Source organism: Ctenopharyngodon idella, chromosome 17, assembly GCF_019924925.1.
Source record: "Ctenopharyngodon idella isolate HZGC_01 chromosome 17, HZGC01, whole genome shotgun sequence".
Classification (NCBI taxonomy): domain Eukaryota; kingdom Metazoa; phylum Chordata; class Actinopteri; order Cypriniformes; family Xenocyprididae; genus Ctenopharyngodon; species Ctenopharyngodon idella.
In genome coordinates, this window is record NC_067236.1 from 32,250,671 (window position 1) to 32,269,159 (window position 18,489).

The 18,489-nt window shown below is 42.2% G+C and overlaps 2 protein-coding genes across 2 annotated transcripts in view; both read right to left on the minus strand.

Moving 5' to 3' along the window:
• Positions 1-350: 350 nt before the first annotated feature.
• Positions 351-6,093, minus strand: fam98b (family with sequence similarity 98 member B). Its single transcript, XM_051868245.1, has 8 exons — positions 5,926-6,093; positions 4,898-5,046; positions 4,658-4,786; positions 4,411-4,583; positions 3,719-3,799; positions 2,924-3,040; positions 885-1,052; positions 351-797 (listed from the first exon to the last, which is right to left on the minus strand). Exons 1-8 carry the CDS (start codon positions 5,961-5,963, stop codon positions 567-569), a joined length of 1,086 nt encoding a protein of 361 aa, XP_051724205.1. The 5' UTR covers positions 5,964-6,093; the 3' UTR covers positions 351-566.
• An 8,697-nt stretch (positions 6,094-14,790) lies between these two features.
• spred1 (sprouty related EVH1 domain containing 1) overlaps positions 14,791-18,489 on the minus strand; it is a 30,286-nt gene continuing 26,587 nt past the window's right edge. The window contains exon 6 of the mRNA XM_051868242.1: positions 14,791-17,525. Within this exon, the coding sequence (XP_051724202.1) occupies positions 16,893-17,525 (633 nt within the window). The 3' untranslated portion in view covers positions 14,791-16,892. The remainder of the gene's footprint in view (positions 17,526-18,489) is intronic.

Sequence of the window (18,489 nt, forward strand, 5' to 3'; positions counted from 1 at the left end):
CGTCATATTTATGATGGATGGATGCACTTTTTTTGGCTTCAAAACACATCCCCATTCACTCCCATTATGAAGCTTGTAGGAGCCAGGATATTTTCAAATATATGTCTGATTGTGTTCGTCTGAAAGAAGAAAGTCATATACATGGCTTGAGGGTAAGTAAATGGGATAATTTTCATTTTTGGGTGAACTATCAATTTAACATCAAGAACAACATGAAAGCAGCTGAATGAAGGCGATCCTTCAGCTCGAGATCCAGAATGCAAAGCACACGGCCAACAACACTGACTTGAGTCCATTTATACTAAACAAGAAAAAAAAAGTATCTTATGAAAGACAGAAAACAACAAAGGTCAAATGTCACGTATATTTCATAAGGGTTTTTCACGGCTTTATTCACCATTGTTTTCAGCAGGTTTCTGAAGCAATGCATGATGTCACAGGTATCTGCACAGGCTGATCATGTAGCTCAAGGAAACATACTAGTTTAAAAGAGAGGAAATGACAATCTCCTCACAGGACGCACGTTAATGCACTTCACTGTCACTCATATGTCCATTATAACACTGTCAGTGATAATACTGCCCCCCTCGGCCTCCTTTACTCCATCTGCCTCCTCTCCATCCATCTCCTCCGGAGCGCCAACTGCCTCTTGATCCGCCACCTCCCCAGTTCCCACCGTATCCTCCTCCTCCTCGGCCTCCGCCATCAGCTCTCTTCTGCCAGGCGGGCATCTCAGGCAGAGGTGCTTCGATCTCAGATGGCCGTCCACCACGATCGGGAACTCTTCCCATCAGGATCTGATGATGCCATGACAAACAAATCATCAGCAATGATCAAACATCAGCCAGAATATGGCAAACCAAGTAACCATAAGCTCTACGTACTCTGTTTACGGCGCAGGCGGTTTTTTCTCGGCACGAGCCGCTGCTTGTTTTCACCATGTTGCAGATGTCCTCTCGTGCGGCGAGCAGATGAGCCACGCTCACCGAGGACTTCAGTGACAGAGAGTATCTCTTGGGCTGATATGCCCTGGCCATTCTGTCAATCCTCACCTGAAAAATAAATATGCAAATTTATTGCTCTGCTTTCCTAACACTCAACAACATGTGCATATGTCTGCCATTTATGTAACAGAACAGATGTAAAGAATGCAAAGCTGCTCGCCGTAAGCAGAAAAAACAGTGTCAGTGTCTCTTTCAATTAGAATTACAGCTTCAGTTTCTACTCTAAAGCGCCTCTCCAGTGTGTTCATGTTTTTACTCTCGTCTGACCTCGACCGACTGAACAGAAGAAATGAACTGGAGAAAGGCTGTTTCTCAATATGCGTTCTTAAGCGATCTTGCGTCCTTGTGTTCTTGCTCTACGTCATCATCAACCGTCGAAGTTCAGTTCCAATACTCAAGAAGTCAAGTACAGAGGACGCATGAAAGTACCCGGATGTGTTCTTGATATCGAGGATGCATCGAATGCAGACTTGAGAGAATCGAACCATTAAAAATCCCAGAAGACGCTGCGGGTGGTTGATATACGGAGGCCTGCAAGCTTTAAAGTTCTCGTTGTCACTTATGAGATTCCCGCTACAAGCTCGCAAATACGTGACGGCTCGTGAAAGTAAACATTTGCCCGTTTGTTTTGCTTAATTTTAATAAAGTGATAACCTGAAGAAAGCCTGCAGTATTTTTATTGACATATAAAAAATAATATTAACATTGACAAAGCACAGGTAACACAAAGGCTACTCATTTTCATAAATACACGTGGTAAAATAAAAAAATATATAAAATTGTATGAAAATGTCTATAATAATATGATAGAAGTCTTTTAATAGGTTATGACATTTGTTTGTGATGTTATGTTGCATTTATTGTGCATTAGCCACTACTTATAATCAAAGTCCCTTTAAGACAAGTCATTTCACTCGGCGGCCATCTTTGAAAGGCCTCTCGGGCATGCAAGTGCAACTCCTATCTCTTTAAATGGGGAAACATCAAATTCTCCAAAGCTGTTTGCCAAGCTTTCGATTAAATTTCATATTTGAAATCACCAATGAAATCGGACAACGGTCTGTATTTTTTTTCCAAACGCTCGAATCATGACAAAAAAAAAAAAAAAAAAAAACTGTATTTTTTAGGCTGGATCAAGCTAATGCGCATGCACAGACCTAAATGCACGTCTCTTGTGCCTTGTTTCGGAGGCGCACATCTGACTGTTTCTATAGAAACCGGTGGTTCTAATGGCCACTGCAGTGACGCGATGACTTTACAAGTCAGCGATTGGCTCTTATTTTGAAGGCAGGACTTATTCCGCAATATTGTGGGTTACACTTTCTCCCATGCAAAACAATACGAGTGACACATCTTGTGTTATTCTATAGTCTTTGTTATAATATGCTGAGACGGTCAAGACCGCAGCACATCTCAATTCTCACAAGGATGCGTTCTGTGTCCTCGTGTCCTTCCGAGTTCGTTCTTTCAAGGTCGCCTGGCAAGACCGGACTCCACGAGAACCGTTCTCTGCGTTCTTGGAATTGAGAAACAGCCAAAATTTACACCTCAAAAAAGGTGGAGCCTCAGAGCCACACCCACCTATTACATCACCACCACAGACCAATGGGAGTTGGTCACAATTCCAAGTTTCTCACAATTCTGACTTTTTTCTTTGCAATTCTGTTTTTTTTTCCAGCTGCCCTGACCGCGTGCACATGCAGAATTTTAAGGAAAAAAGTTGAGATTGTGAGATAAAGTTGAATGATAAATGGTGGAAATATGCTTCCAGAAAGCTGTGACTTTTTACGTGAACACAGTGCCTGTCAGTTGTTAATAATTTGTTGTTATTTCAATAAAATGTATTAATGTAATAAAAAGAAAAAAAGATAGACAATGATTTTTAAAATGTCAAAACATAAAGCAGTGTTCCCACGTGCCTTGGCTCTGTCAGACCAGCTGAAGGACTGCACCGTCACATCCAGCCGTTTGATCAACATTCGCCGCCGACACTCGTACTCCGCTGACAGAACGCTGTTGATCTTCTCCAACTCGCTCTGAACAAACACACATCACACACTAATGACATAGACATTTAGGGCTGCACGATTTATAGCACGATATGAAAAATAACATTGAAATCGCACTTAAACGTGATTCTTAGTGCGGTTATGAAAACTGTATTATTATGAGCAGCTTGTCAATGAAGTATGGCTCCAAATGCTAATCCATCTGAAAGCACTGCGAGTTTGAATCGCTTATAATGTACATTTGAAAAAGCAACACGCGTCAAACATCTTTCCAGACATGAAAAGCATTTATTAACATCTTTTAATAACATGTTTTTACTCCAAACTCACTTCATAACGACAGTTGAGCGTCCTTCTGTGAGATGATGTGGCTTCTTACACAGAATAAGGCAGTCATGTGTTTATTAGTCATGTTTAATCAATCAAAACGTTTTTAAAAAAGTGCAAAGCGCAAGAGCGCCCTCTGGCTTTAGATGGAGCCTTTACTACTGATCACAGAGCCGTACAGCTCTGACAAGCTGTGCATAAAACAATCGCAGCCTTTGCCAAATCGCATGTGATAAAATTCGCGATATAACGTGCCGCCCTAACAGACATTAACACTTTTCATATTTTACAACACTGTCAGGCACAGTCTACTTCTAAAGCTCATCTGTAATGAAACATCTAGTGAAACTCTTCTCCAGAGATAAGAATGACTCTCACCCATTTGTCAGGATGGAGGGAGCTCTTGAATGCAGGATCTCCGATGTGCGTCTCCGGAAGCCGCTTCAGCAAAACATTCACCTGCACCACAAAAACACAACTATTATTTTAATACTTCCACAGAAATATATAGATTAAAACTACATGAAAAAGAGAGCTAGGTCAATGTCATGACATTTAAGAGATCCTTGTGCTATAAAACATACTGGAAACTTTCTCTCCAGTCTACAAAGAGAGTTTATTGTTTACACTCCGCAAAAAATACTGTGGTGTTCATTTTAATATCCTGGTCGGTTTCTCGCTTTTGATTCTCATTTTGAAGAACCGATATGGATTCCTAAATCTCAAGAATCAATCTTTTAGTCTGTGCTGTTTTCAGTTGATGTGCGAACAAAACTTCACTAAACATTATTCGCCTCAGTTGAACTGATCATCTCTTCCTCTTTACTACTTGTTATAGCACCGAATAAACATGAATGAACATCAGAAGGAATGTTGAAAGATACAGTACAACTTACTGAAATTAATCATGTTTCATAATCGCTCAATCGGTGTTTCAACTGCAGAAAACAGCTTGAGAACAATATGTCAAGTAACGTCACAGGTTGATACGCGGTCCCTACGATGACTGAGAATCACTGGCTGTTGTACGATTACGACACAGAGCAAAACACATGAAGTGAATGCCGCACCTGCTGCTGGACGGCACTGAAGGCGTCTCTGGCGTCTCGTCTGGCCGGATCTGGCAGATTCAGCGTTTCACATATGACCCTGAGATCCTGGAGAGGCGCATCCAGCTCCTCCGCCTCACACCTGGGTTTACTGGCCTCGATCTCGGCAGCTTGAAGCTCCGACGCCAAGAACACTGAGCGACGAAAATCTCGGTCAACATGGAGAAGAACACGAGCACCGCAAACATGAATTGTGCAAACCACTCACAGATGATCTTCAGATGGTCCTTCGTGTCTTTGACATCCCCGTTTACTAATCGTGACGCCAGTCCTTCATCTGGACAACACGAATCCTTCAGCAGTCTGCCGATGTCCAGAGCGCATCTGTCAGGATCTTCTACACACACAAACATCACACACATCAACTGCTATTTATTGTGCAACTCCTGTTATTGCAAAGCTGAACGAATGCATATTGTTTTCCTCACATGCCGTGTGTGTGTGTCACCTGTGATGAGCGACTCCTGTGTGTGTGAATCAGTGATGCGTGAGAGTCTGGAGGAGAGCCACATCATCAGACTGACATATTCAGATGAGCTGAAGCCCCGCCCACACGCCGCCAGCAGACACGCCTCCTCTGACAGCGGCCCCTCATACCTGCCCATCATCACACACCAGATTTGCATGTTTATGCATATTTTCGTAGATTTGCAGGGAAAGCGCATGTTGTAGGTGATGCGACGGTTCAGCTGTTCTTTCAAGATTTTTATTCATCTTACTTGTCTTCACTAGTTCATTTCTAATGGGTTTGGGTTGGCGAAAACTATGGAAGCTTAATAACCCTGATAGCACACTGACATCTCGGAGAAGTCTATTTGATGTGTGTGTTTACGTCTGGAAGACGTATTTTTTAGAGTGTTTGCTCATCTGCAATACGTCTATAGGACGTTTCCTGTCAGATGTCAAATAGACGTTTAGAAGATGTTTATGATTTAGAATGTATGTAAAATGGACATCTTCAAGACGTCTATCAGATGTTTGTAAACAGCAGATGCTTTCCAGATTAAGTGATCTTTAACAGACGTATGTGTGCTATCTGGGAAACAAATTAAAAAGGCAATTACAACTTTTTAAGGTATTTGGGCCTTTTTTTGTGTTATTTCTTATGTATTTTTGTTATTTCTTATGTATTTTTGATACTGTTCGATATTTTGTAAATTCATTTTTGAAGGAGATGATGCCAATATATTTATCGTATCACATTCTGAGATACAGAAACATATAAAAATCAGTCAAAACACATTCACATTGAAATTGCTACTTTGATTTTCCCCATAAACACAACACTTGTATAACTACTTTATGACAATATCAAACAAAAAAATACGACGACCTTTCTAAATTTACCTGAACTGCTCATTTGTGAAACGTCCATCAAATAAATACGTCCGACAATTAAACATTATCATTTGATCACAGATTCTGATCATCGTCGTCATTAAAAAACATATTTTATGCGATCGATCTGCTGCTTACCCAACCTGATCCAGGATGTCGAGTATATCGCTTTCCATCTTAAATACATCCAGATAAGATTAAATAATGAACATTAGCATTTCACTTAAATCTCTGAAAGGAATTCATCCGCACGCGCGTCTGCTGCAGTGCGTCACTCGAACGAGACCGTCAAGAAACTACAACAAAACAAGAGTTCCTATGACAACACGGTTTTATGTCATCTTTTTTTACTTTGGTTGCTAGAGATCCCTAAATATATATATATATATATATATATATATATATATATATATATATATATATATCATAGTAACTATAGTTTCCAATGCCGAAATGATCGTGTCATCGTGGTTGTAATCCTGTTCCTAGTTTTTCGGAATGGGCCCTTTTTAATGACAGTAGTGGATAATGTCGATTAGCCTATAAAATGCTATATTTGTCATCATAATCCAAATGTGATGTACATTCTGCTTAAATAAGAAATCATTCAGCTAAAAACGAAAATTAAGCCATTTTTCAAGAGCATTTGATGCTGTTTTTTTCCTGTGGAACACAAAAGGAGAGATTCACATGTATACAACAGCTTATAGTGATCATGTCAAGCTCCAAAAACACAGTAAAAGCCTGGTTATGAGACATGTGACAAGCACTTGTGTTTGTTTGTATTCTCTCTCACGTTGGCTTCGATACTGTGTTTGTACCGAGGTCTTAAAGCCCAAAGATTTTTTTTGTTTGTTTGATTTATTTGCCCAAATTTATTATTTATTAGGTTTATCAACAAGTATACAACCCTATTAACAACAAAATCACAAAACAAAACAAAAATTAAAATAAAGAACAGACAAACAAAAACAAACAAACAAACAAACAAACAAACAAAAAAAACACATACAGGGCCATGGGTAATATAAAAATACATTATATAAAGTAAAAGTGAATCAAAAAGCACTTTTTAACAGCCAGGCAAAAGGTCACAGAGCATACAGTCAATTGTACATTATAGAAAAGAATAAATATTAGCCTATAAGATGCACAATGTTATAGATTTTAAGGCTGGAGATAGATATTGTATCCAAGTATTACTTCAAATCTTTACAAAATATAATAAATACGGGCTTTACAGACAAAAAAATTGCACTTATGTATAAAAAAACGCATTACCCCAAAGTATTTCAGTCTTCAGCTGTCCGTGTGACGTAACTTTCGTCATCAGGAGGGTCCTCGTGCTACAGCGCATGCGCAAACTTTGAAGCAGAAGAGTCCACTAGGTGGCAATAAGTACAGCATCTTCTTCATTCATTCCTGGAACCTTGATTATATTCATAACCCAGACGTTTATCAACTTTGGGCTTTTTTTTTTTTTTTTTTTTTCTCAAACAAATTTAAAACATTTTTTTTTTTGCTACTGTTCAAATGTCCTTTTTTTTTTTTTTTACGCTTTCCCAGACCCAAACCTTTCATTAAAAATATCAAAATTCATCATATAAACACAAACCATTCAATTATTGGGGAAATTACACTAACATTTTCAGTTAACATGAAACAATGAACAATACTACTACAGCATTTATTAATCCTAGTTATTGTTAATCTCAACATATACTAATACAATATTTTCAAAAGTTGTTAACCAAGGAGGCAAAGAGCTTGAGATGAAATATGAGAAGATATGTGCGAAGAAAAGGAAAAATCCAGATACTACTACCTTTTATTTAATAAATATTATGAAAAAGTATAAAAATATTGATGAATGAATTTAGGGCTCTTTTTGCCCTCCATCATAAATGACATGCTTCTCAGAGCGTCAGATGAAACGCAATAAACACTGTCATGTTCTCTTGCGTTCGGATTCTGGTGTTTGGGAACGCAATCGTGTGAGACACTTCTGGATGAAATTAAACCAAATCCTTCTGATGACAGACTTTGACTCAGGCGTTTCAGAACCACCAAACCAACATCTGAGATGCTGTGATGCCACTGGTCCGCTGGTTATTCCAGTTATCCAATTACATCCTCTGATGAGGCAAAGTTTATAAAGTGGGTGGAAACGTGAGCTGCATTAATACAGGTGCTGGTCATATAATTAGAATATCATCAAAAAGTTAATTTTTTTATTATAAATTATTTTTAAAAATGAAACTTTCATATATTCTAGATTCCCTACATGTAAAGTAAAACATTTCAAAAGTTTTTTTTTTTAAATTTGATGATTAGAGCATACAGCTCATGAAAGTCCAAAATCCAGTATTTCAAAATATTAGAATATTTCCTAAGATCAATCAAAAAAAGGATTTGCAAAACAGAAAAGTTAAAGTTCTTTAAAGTATGTTCTTTTGTGCACTCAATACTTGATCGGCAGGACATATTACAGCAAATGACTTGCTCCTAGCACAAATTACTGCATCAGTGAAGTGTGGCATGGAAGTGATCAGCCTGTGGCACTGCTGAGGCACTATTGAGCCTTCAGATCATCTGTATATTGTTGGATCGACTGTTTCTCATCTTTCTCTTGAAAATATCCCATAGATTCAGGTCAGGCATATTGGCTGACCAATAAAGCACAGTAATATCATGGTCAGCAAACCACTTGGAAGTGGTTTTTGCACTGTGGGCAGGTGCTAAAGTCCTGCTGGAAAAGGAAATCAGCATCTCTATAAAGCTTGTCAGCAGATAGAAGCATAAAGTGCTCCAAAATCTCCTGGAAGATGGCTGCATTGACTTTGCACTTGATAAAACACAATGGATTCTGTGCCTCTCCAGTCTTCCTTCAGACTCGGGGACCATCATTTTAACATGAAATGCAAAATTTACTTTTATCTGAAAAGAGGACTTTCGACCACTGTTCACTGTCCAGTTCTTTTTCTCCTTAGCCCAGGTAAGATGCTTCTGACGTTGTCTCTGGTTCAGAAGTGGCTTGGTAGTCCTTTTCCTGAAGATGTCTGAGTGTGGTGACTCTTGATGCGCTGACTCCGGCTTCATTCTACTCAATGTGAAGCTCTCCCAAGTGTTTGAATCGGCTTTACTTGACAGTATTCTCAAGCTTGCGGTCATCCCTGTTGCTTGTGCACCTTTGCCTACCCTATTTCTTCCTTCCAGTCAACTTTGCATTTAATATGCTTTGATACATCACTCTGTAAACAGCCACCCCATTCAGTAATGACCTTCTGTGACTTACTCTCTTTGTGGAGGGTGTCAATGATTGTCTCCTGGACCATTGCCAAGTCAGCAGTCTTCCCCATTAGTGTGGTTTCAAAGAACAAAAGATACCCGGAATTTATACTGTAGGGATGGTCATTTAATCAAACTCAAATGTAAATATTCTAATATTTTGAGATACTGGATTTTGGACTTTCATGAGCTGTACGCTCTAATCAACAAATTTAAAAAAAAAAACTTTTGAAATGTTTTACTTTACATGTAGGGAATCTAGAATATATGAAAGTTTCATTTTTTAAAATAATTTACAATAAAAAAATGAACTTTTTCACGATATTCTAATTATATGACCAGCACCTGTACTCTTCAGTCATTTGGTTTTCCATGGATTCATATACCAGCATACAGGTTTGGAATGACATGAGAGTAAAGGATGGCAAAACTGTCAGTTCAAGGGGAATGTTTCTCTGAAGCTTGAAGATCAAAGAGATTTCAATTTGACTGATACTGTAAAAATATTGTGTGAATGTTGGTGCAGATCAGGTGATATCTTTGGCTTTGGCAGATCTTTGGCTTTGAACAGTTTGAGAACCTGATCTAGAGACTGTCTATATGATAATAACATCAGTGAAAGTGTGTTTAAATGTTGCAATGTTTAATTGTTGAGTGGTTTCTAAAAAGTAATGAGAAACTTTTACAGGTATGGAATGGGCTTACAAGCACACATGAACAGAAAAATAGCACACATGAACATTTTAAAGGGTTAGTTCACCCAAAAATGAAAATTATCCCATGATTTAATCACCCTCAAGCCATGTTTATGACTATCTTCTTTCAGACGAACACAATTGGAGATATATTTAAAAATATCCTTAGTCCTCCAAGGTATATAATGGTTGTGAATGGGGGGCCATGTTTTGAAGCCAAAAATAATGCATCCATTCATAAAAAAGTAATCCATATACTCCAGGGGGTTAATAAAGGTCTCTGAAGTGAAGCGATGCGTTTTTGTAAGAAAAATATCCATATTTAAAACTTCATAAATTCAAATATACCGGTGGACGAGCATATGCATATATCTATTTTTAAATATATCTCTGATTGTGTTCGTCTGAAAGAAGATAGCCATATACACCTAGGATGGCTTGAGGGTGAGTAAATCATGGGGTAATTTTCATTTTTGGGTGAACTATCCTTTTAAGAAAAATAGTTCCCTTTTGATACGGTTCACTCGCATTGAGTCAGTTTTGCTGACACTTATGGGGAAACTCCTGTTTTTTCAGAATCATAAAGCCTGATTGGTTCACGTGGTGCAGTTGCACAGAGAAGTGGCATTTCAGGGGTTGACTGCTATACACAGAAATGCCACAACATCAGATTCATTATCCTTTAGTGCAGAGTCCATCTCCTCGTTGACTCTGAATACAAGACAGAAGCCTCTCTACTCGCCGTCGAAGCAAGCCTCTGCAGTGGACCATCAGTGCCGGCTTTCCGGCAAAAGCACAGAAAGAGCAATTTCTGTCTAAAAGAGCAGCGACTTTTGATGCAAAATGTGTCCTGACTGTAGCTTGGACGAGCACCCCGAGTGCATCACTTGCCTGGGATGCACCTACGCTGTGACTGCACTAACTGAGATCAGCTGCTCGCACTGCGAGAACGAGAATGGTGCTGACAACTCAGCAGCTGAGGATGACGCTTCAGGCGAGACTAATTAGACCATATTCTCTCTGAAAGGGCATCTTTTCGCTGGCGTTTCCTTTAAAATGCTGCACGTATGAAGACGAAGAAACAATGGAGTCGCACGGGACTAAGTGAGCTCACGCCAGTCCACATCCCGTGCATCTCACTCTTCCTGCAGCAAGGGGATTCCCAAGTGCTGCTAGCACTGCAAGAGTGAGAACACAGCACTGTCATTCTCCCTGTGACTATCAGGCAAGACTCATAGAGCATATTTCATATTTTCTCTAAGGCCGCCTCTGCATTACATACAATGGTTGTGCTTCAAGTTTATCAGGCCAAGCTTCTCCATGAGAAGGAGTATGGACCTGCCCTGTGATGTTCAAAGAGCTTTGCAGTGCCACAAACTTAGCCCTGCGCGCTACCAAAGTCACCGCCCATGGCATCGGCCATGCTATGGCTAACCTAGTAGTGCTGAAGCGCCACTATAGCTCAATCTCACAGAGATTAAGGAGAAGCAGTCCTGATGGCTCGGGACGTAGGAGAAAGGGTTTAAGTCCCACCGAGGCTGGACCACCCTTAAAGCGTGCCCGTCTTCCAGTCTCCTCTTGAGCTTAGGGCACTGGAGATGATGTGTTTGGTGCTGGTTCTGGGCCTGCCCCATTAGTCTGCGCACCCAAACGCATTCTCACTGTTATAGTGAACTAAACAAAAATTTAAAATTCTCATGAAAAGAGCATTCCTCCTCCTCTCAATGCTGTAACAGGTGCTGTTCTCCCGCTTTAGCACAAGACGCGGCCTGTATTACAACCATTTACCACTCAACTCTGGGCATGGGAGGCCATTCCTGGAGTATCAAGCTGGATTGTGGGGATAATAGAAAGAGGCTACTTGCTCCAATTTGCTCGCAGACCACCCTGCTTCATGGGTGTGAGTCACACTTCGGTCTTGAGGTTTAGTCTCTGCTGGAAAAAGGCGCCATGGAGAAGTTCCCACGGAAAGCAGTGAGTCAGGCTTTTAAAGCAACTACTTTCCCCTTTCTCATGGTGGCCTCAGGCACATCCTGAATCAGAGATGACTGAATCGTGCCCTCATGAGACAGGCGATCAGAATGTTAACTATGAAACAAATCCTCACACAAATTCAACCCGGAGATTGGTTTATATCAGTGGATCTGAAAGATGCTTACTTTCATATCCAGATAGCCCCCATCACAGACCGTTCTTCAGATTTACATTCGAGGGTGTGGCATACCAATTTACAGTCCTTCCATTTGGACTCTCTCTAGCTCCGTGTGCTTTTGCGTAGATGAAGCTCTCTTCCCTCTGAGACAGAGCGGAATCCGCGTTCTCAACTAGCTTGATGATTGGCTGTTTATAGTTCAGTCGAAACAGGAGCTATGCGCCCACAGATCCCTGCTCCTCAGTCATTTGGAAAGCCTGGGATTCAGGGTCAACTTTGGCAAGAGCTCGCTGTTCCCCAGCCAACAAATTTTGTTTCTGGGGGATATCTTTGACTCAGCTCAAATGCGGCTTGTCTCTCACAAGAGCACGCCCCTGAAAATCAGGGGCATAGCGGCCTCGTCTCTTCTCCCCCCTCAAGAGGTTTCAAAAGCTGCTGGGCTTCATGGCTGCAACATGCTCCATATGCGACTACTCCAGCTTTGGTTGAAAGGCCATGTCCCACCTCATGTGTGGCGCACGGGCTGACACACGCTAAAGGTGACCCAAGGCTGCGTCAAGGCCTTGGTCCCTTGGAAATCATCCCGCTTTTATCAGAAAGGGATAACACTGGGCACGGTTCCAGGAGGAACATGGTCATGACAGATGCCTCCAAGATGGGCTGGGGTGCCCTGTGTGACATCAGAATAGCCTTTGGCTCATGGGCGACTCCTATAATGAAACAACAGATCAACTGTCGATGAAACTCGGTGGTACTTCTGGCCTTCAAGGAGTTCCTGGCGGAACTTGTCCTGGTCTGCTTGGACAACAGCACGGAGGTTGCTTTTAAAAACCACCAAGGAGATATCAGGTAACGCCCTCTGCACAGACTGGCGAACCGTCTTCTCCTATGGGCACAGAAGAACCTCCACTCAGTGAGGGCGGTTCACGTACCTCCATACTCAAAGTGTATGTGGCAGCTATCATGGTGAACCATGCCCCGATATCTGGCCAATTGAATGGGAAACACAACATGGTCGTTACTCAGAGGGATAGAAGGTTGCTCCGTCCTTGCTCAGTAAGACGTGCCGGGCTCCTTGAATGTAGGAGCAGACATACTGTCACACGACAGACTACCCCAGGGGAATGGAGACTCCACCCCCAGGCGGTCAACACGATATGGAGCACCTTCGGTCAGGCAGATGTGGATCTCTTCGTGACGAAAGAGAACTCTGAACTTTCCAAAGGAAATGGACATGCTGGCCCAGAGATGGCCTCACCTGCACCTTTATGCCTTCCGTCCAGTAGCCCTGCTCCCACAGCTCATCAGTCGGATCAGGGAGGAGGAATCTTCAGTTCTTCTGGTGGCACCACGCTGGGTTCCAGCCAGAACCAGCCTTGGTTCCCAGATTTAATCCAGCTGCTGTCAGCACCTCCATGGCCCATACTGCTGAAGAGAGACCTTCTCTCTCGGGAGCAGGGGACAATTTTACCCCCTCAACCGGCATTGTGGGACCTTCTTGTTTGGCCCCTTCGACGGGAGCCATTAGACTTCCCCCAGGGGGTCATGAGAATGATCTCAGAGGGAAGGGCCTCTTCTACAAGGCACCTTTATGCTCAGAAATGGTTTATTTTCTTAAAATGGTGCTTAGCTCGGAAATTAGACATCAAATTAGCATCAATCAAGTGAGTATGCGATCTGCAGGCTCTATCTGTGGAACCTTCCTGACTTGAGTCCTGTTCAGAATGCAGGTGATAGCACAGTTAGCTCTTCCACTCGTGCAACAAGCAGGCACCCCATCCACTCTGTCCCCTAAGGGCTCTTAGTGTGTATACTGAGCGCTCTGGCCAATTTCGGCAATCAGAGCAGCTGTTTGTCAGCTTGGGAGGCCACACTAAAGGGCTGCAGGTTTTGAAGCAAAGACTTTCCAGATGGATTGTCGATGCAATAGCAAGTCTGTGGACTTTATGGTGCCCATTAGGAGTGAGGGCCCACTTCACTAGCAGTATGGCCTCCTCTTGAGCATGATCCAGCAGAGTTTCTATCACAGATATCGATGCACCAGCCGGCTGGTCCTCACCATCCACTTTCATTACATTTTACAACCAGGACATCCCTACTCTTCAAGAACGGGTGTTGTCAGTCTGAAATGCTTATGGACTGTGTAGCAGGCTCTGACCACAGTCTGAGCCTCTCCTTATGCAGCTGATCTTGGGGCCCTCAATCGGCCGCCCCCAAGGTGTTGGCTCGTAGGACGTCTTCCGCTCTGCACTTGTAGCACAGCGCTATTGGATTAAGTTTCCCATAAGCGTCAGCAAAACTGATGCAATGCGAGTTATCCGTATCGAAAGGGAACGTTAGGATTACTCGCGTACAGGAACGAGCATTGCATAACTTGCCATGCTAGCTGCCCCGTTTCTGCATTTCTGCGTGACTTATATAGGCAGTCAACCCCGCCCTTTTTGGCAGGCTGAAATGACATTTGTCTGTGCAAGTGCACAGACTTGAAACAGGCTTCAGGATACTAAGAAAACAGGAGTTTTCCCATAAGCATTAGAAAAACTGATGCAATACTCATTCCCGTTATCTCAGGGAACCGAGGTTATCTGAGTAACCATAATGTTCCTTTACTTAAATATCATTTTCACAAATGAAGACATGCTTCAGCTCACTTCTGGGAACAAATTTCTTCCCGAAATAATAAGTAGGTACACACACACACACACACACACACACACACACACACACACACACAATCTCTCTCTCTCTCTCTTTCTCTCTCTCACACACATGCACACAAGCTCGCTCTCTCTCTCTCCCTCTCTTTCACACACTCTCACACACTAACTCACACAAACTCTCACAGACACATTCACACACACAGAGCACTATTTTATATTCTCCTTTTATTTTTTATGGTAATGTTAACTGATGTAATAAGTGTATGGTGTAACAAAAACAGTTACAAACATTTGTATGCATATTTACATTGTATATTTATGAAAGTAACAAGCTACATCTGTATACAGAAAATACAACTATGACATGAGTTACTGAACTATAAATATTACATCATATATTTAGTATTTTCAAACCATGATAGAAATACCTATACATAGATATAAACTAATAGAACCAGAGCGTGAGCGTTACGGTTTCTATGACAGATGTGAGGCACTTTTTCAGGGTGGTCAAGAATGAAGCCAATGGCACTAAAACTAAAGGAGTTCACAGGCTCAGAATAAACCACTGATACACTGCAAGAATCAAGAACACGAGGTCTGCACTACTGCAAGCGAACTACATGAGCCCACACCACTGAACTGCTTTACACTGGCATTTCATCACCTAGAAAAAGTCAAGAGCGTACATTAAATGTTATGCATTCCAGAGTTATATTTCCATGAAAAGAGAAAAACACGAATAAAAAACAAAAACAAAAAAAACAATAGCAGCACGTGATTAAACTGGTAGTCACATAAACGCGACGGATGCGTCACACAAGAAAAGCCGTTGCATATTCCGCAAGATCGTAGAAATCGACTCTCGTAAATAGAGTGATTCAGGAGAAAAAGCAACACAAACGGACGCCTCAGAAAAAGCGCGGTCAAGGTTAAATGACATAACTAGATCGTGTTTAACAGTCATCCATAGAGGAATGAAACTCTTGCGATGCAGTTAGTGATTGTTTCTAGCAGCTTCATTCAACAAGCTTCACAAACCTTTCATCTTTCGGCGATACAAAACTAGAGAGAATCTCGATTAAAACCTCGGACGTCATTTATTATCATCATCTCCACTACTTTTCAATGTGAAACAGTATTAACAGGTGATCTATGTACATAATGCTGTCAAATCAAACCACGATACGTACCGTCAGCAGCGATCACGAATGCAGGAATAGTGTTCAGTATTTACAGCGAGTGTTGTGGCCGTCTTGTAAAGGCGCGTGTTTACCGTTGCTCGGTGAAATTCTGCGGCCGAAATACTGTCATTCCAATTAGAACCCGTGCGTGAGGGAGAAAAAGGTCGCCGCGCAGACCAACAGAAAGTCGATTGGTTTGAAAGTGACTTCTGTGTGAGCGGTGCTTCATACATCGCTACACTACTGACAATAGACTTTTTTTTTCATGCGAAATTTCCCTGAAATCCGGCTAATGTGACGCAAGGGGACTGTGTGCAGAGGTCAGAGAGAGTCTCGTGGAAATACTTGCATAGAAAGTAAACCGTGACAGGATTTCGACTTTCTTTCCCACAACACGTTTCAAATACATTTGTCAACTAACAGATCATCTTTGCACAATACGGCAGAAATCTTGAAAAACATCTGGTTATTAGTCAAAACAAGGTCGATTTAAAACAGAAAACAGCTTTAAACATGCATGTAAAATAAACACTTATATTCCACTGTAAGAATAATGTCAGGCTGGACGACATTTTCTCCATTTTCTCGTTCTTCAGGGTTTTAAACCGTCTGCGGTTAAAGTCTCAAACAGAAGCGTCAGAAAGGAGCTTCTCTAAGTGAAGTGCTTTGACCTTTGAAGTGCCTGTTTGATTAATGATTGACAGAATCAAAGAAAACATCTGGAATACATTTTACAGCTGCGTGATGCAGGGGCAAAACCAAGAGCACAAAGAGTCTTAGTGACCGTACCATTGTCATTAATGCTCAACAACATATTTAGTGCATTTGTCTGTCTAGTAATGATAGCGTCAAAAAGAAAAGGCCACGGTTAATAACTCACGAAAAAGCCAAGAGCGAAAATCGTCGTGTTAGAATCACTGTACAAGACACAATATTATTTCTTCACATAGTTACACACGATGTGTTGTTGGCGTGTGCGTTCTCTCCGTGTCCATGCGACGAGGACGTTCCTCCTCACGTCGATGCCGCTCCGCCAACGCCTGCGGTTGGACGCTCTCTCCACAAGCGCTGAGCGACGCTCCGCCCATCTAGGGCCAGTGAAAATCAGACCCCGGCAAGGGCCGGCTCAGCCTGCGGCCTTGTGCTTTCCGCCGCAGCAGCGACACGCCTCTCCGCAGCGGTGGCAGGCGCGCAGCGGCGGGTAGCAGCACATGCAGGGCGCCAGCACAGACAGACCCAGCAGCGCCAGCCAGCGCACGCAGAACTGCTCCTCACTGGCGTCACAGGAGCACGGGTCCGAGAAGTCGCCCTCCGAGTCGGACATGCAGTGGTACAGCATGCTCTCGGCACACAGCATGCAGCTCACCTTGTAGATGCACTGCTTGATGGGGTCAGGTGCGTCCTGGCACTGGCCCCGTCGGTTGTCCTCGTGGTTGAACATCTCGCGGCAGTAGATGCAGCGCGAGCGCTCGCCGTCCTCGCGACGCCTGCGGGACGCCTTGGCCGACGGCTGCTGGGTCTTCACAGAGTCTTTGTGCCGCTCTGGAGCATCTGCGTACAGATACTCGCACTTCTTGCCATCGGGCTTGGAGAAGGTGGTGGAGGAGTCCAGTTCCTCACGTTCCGTGTCCCGTTTCCACAGCACGGGGTGCCGGTAGTCCTCGTAGCCTCGGATAAGCACGTCCTTCCGCGGGTTGATGCGGACGATCTCCTCTTCGTCCATGTGAAAGCTCACGTGACGTCTGGCATTGAAGGAAACCTGCAAAGGCGTCGGCACACAAAAACAAGTCACAAGGAAGTTCCTCTCTTTCTTAAAGGGTTAGTTCACCCAAAAATGAAAATTCTGTCAGTACTCACTCACCCTCATGTCGTTCCAAACCCGTAAGACTTCCGTTCATCTTCAGATCATTCATTAAGATCTTTTTGATGAAATCTGAGAGCTTTCTTTCCCTCCACTGACAGCTACGCAACTACCACTTTAACGCTGCAAAAAGTTAAGAAATCATAAAACTAATCCATATGAATGGAGCAGTTTACGCAATTTTCTGAAGAAACTCGATTGCTTTATATGATGAACAGATTGAATTTAGGCTTTTATTCACATATAAACATTCATCAACTCACACATCAGTTATGATGAACGGAAGCTCAAGCACGTTCGCTTTAAGTACGAGAACCAATGAGGTTCAGTTGTGTTACACAGCATGTTTGAGCTTCAGCAAGAACCAATGAGGTTCATTCTTGTGTTACGCATCATGTTTGAACTTCAGCAAGAACCAATGAGGTTCATTCTTGTGTTACGCATCATGTTTGAACTTCAGCAAGAACCAATGAGGTTCATTCTTGTGTGTTACGCAGCACATTTGACCTTCCTCAAGAACCAATGAGGTTCATTCTCATGTTACGCAGCACGTTTGCATGTCAGCGAACATGAACCTCATTGGTTCTTGCTGAATCTATGTTTATATGTGAATAAAAGCCTAAATTCAATCTGTTCATCATATAAAGTGATCAAGTCTCTTCAGAAAAGTTGGACTAAACCACTCAATTCATATGGATTAGTTTTACGATCTCATTATGAACCTTTTGAAGCGCCAGTAGTTCTGCAGCCGTTAATGGAGGGACAGAAAGCTATCAGATTTCATTAAAAAAGATCTTTATTTGCGTTCTGAAGATGAACGAAAGTCTTACAGGTTTGGAACAACATGAGGGTGAGTGAGTAA

Coding starts and splice junctions, on each gene's coding strand:
- fam98b (XM_051868245.1), bottom strand. CDS start 5,963: ATGGAAAGCGATATACTCGACATCCTGGATCAGGTTGG. Junction 4,584..4,657: donor GGACCATCTGAAGATCATCT/GTGAGTGGTTTG, acceptor TTCGTCGCTCAG/TGTTCTTGGCGTCGGAGCTT. Junction 3,800..4,410: donor TCAGTGCCGTCCAGCAGCAG/GTGCGGCATTCA, acceptor TTTGTGGTGCAG/GTGAATGTTTTGCTGAAGCG.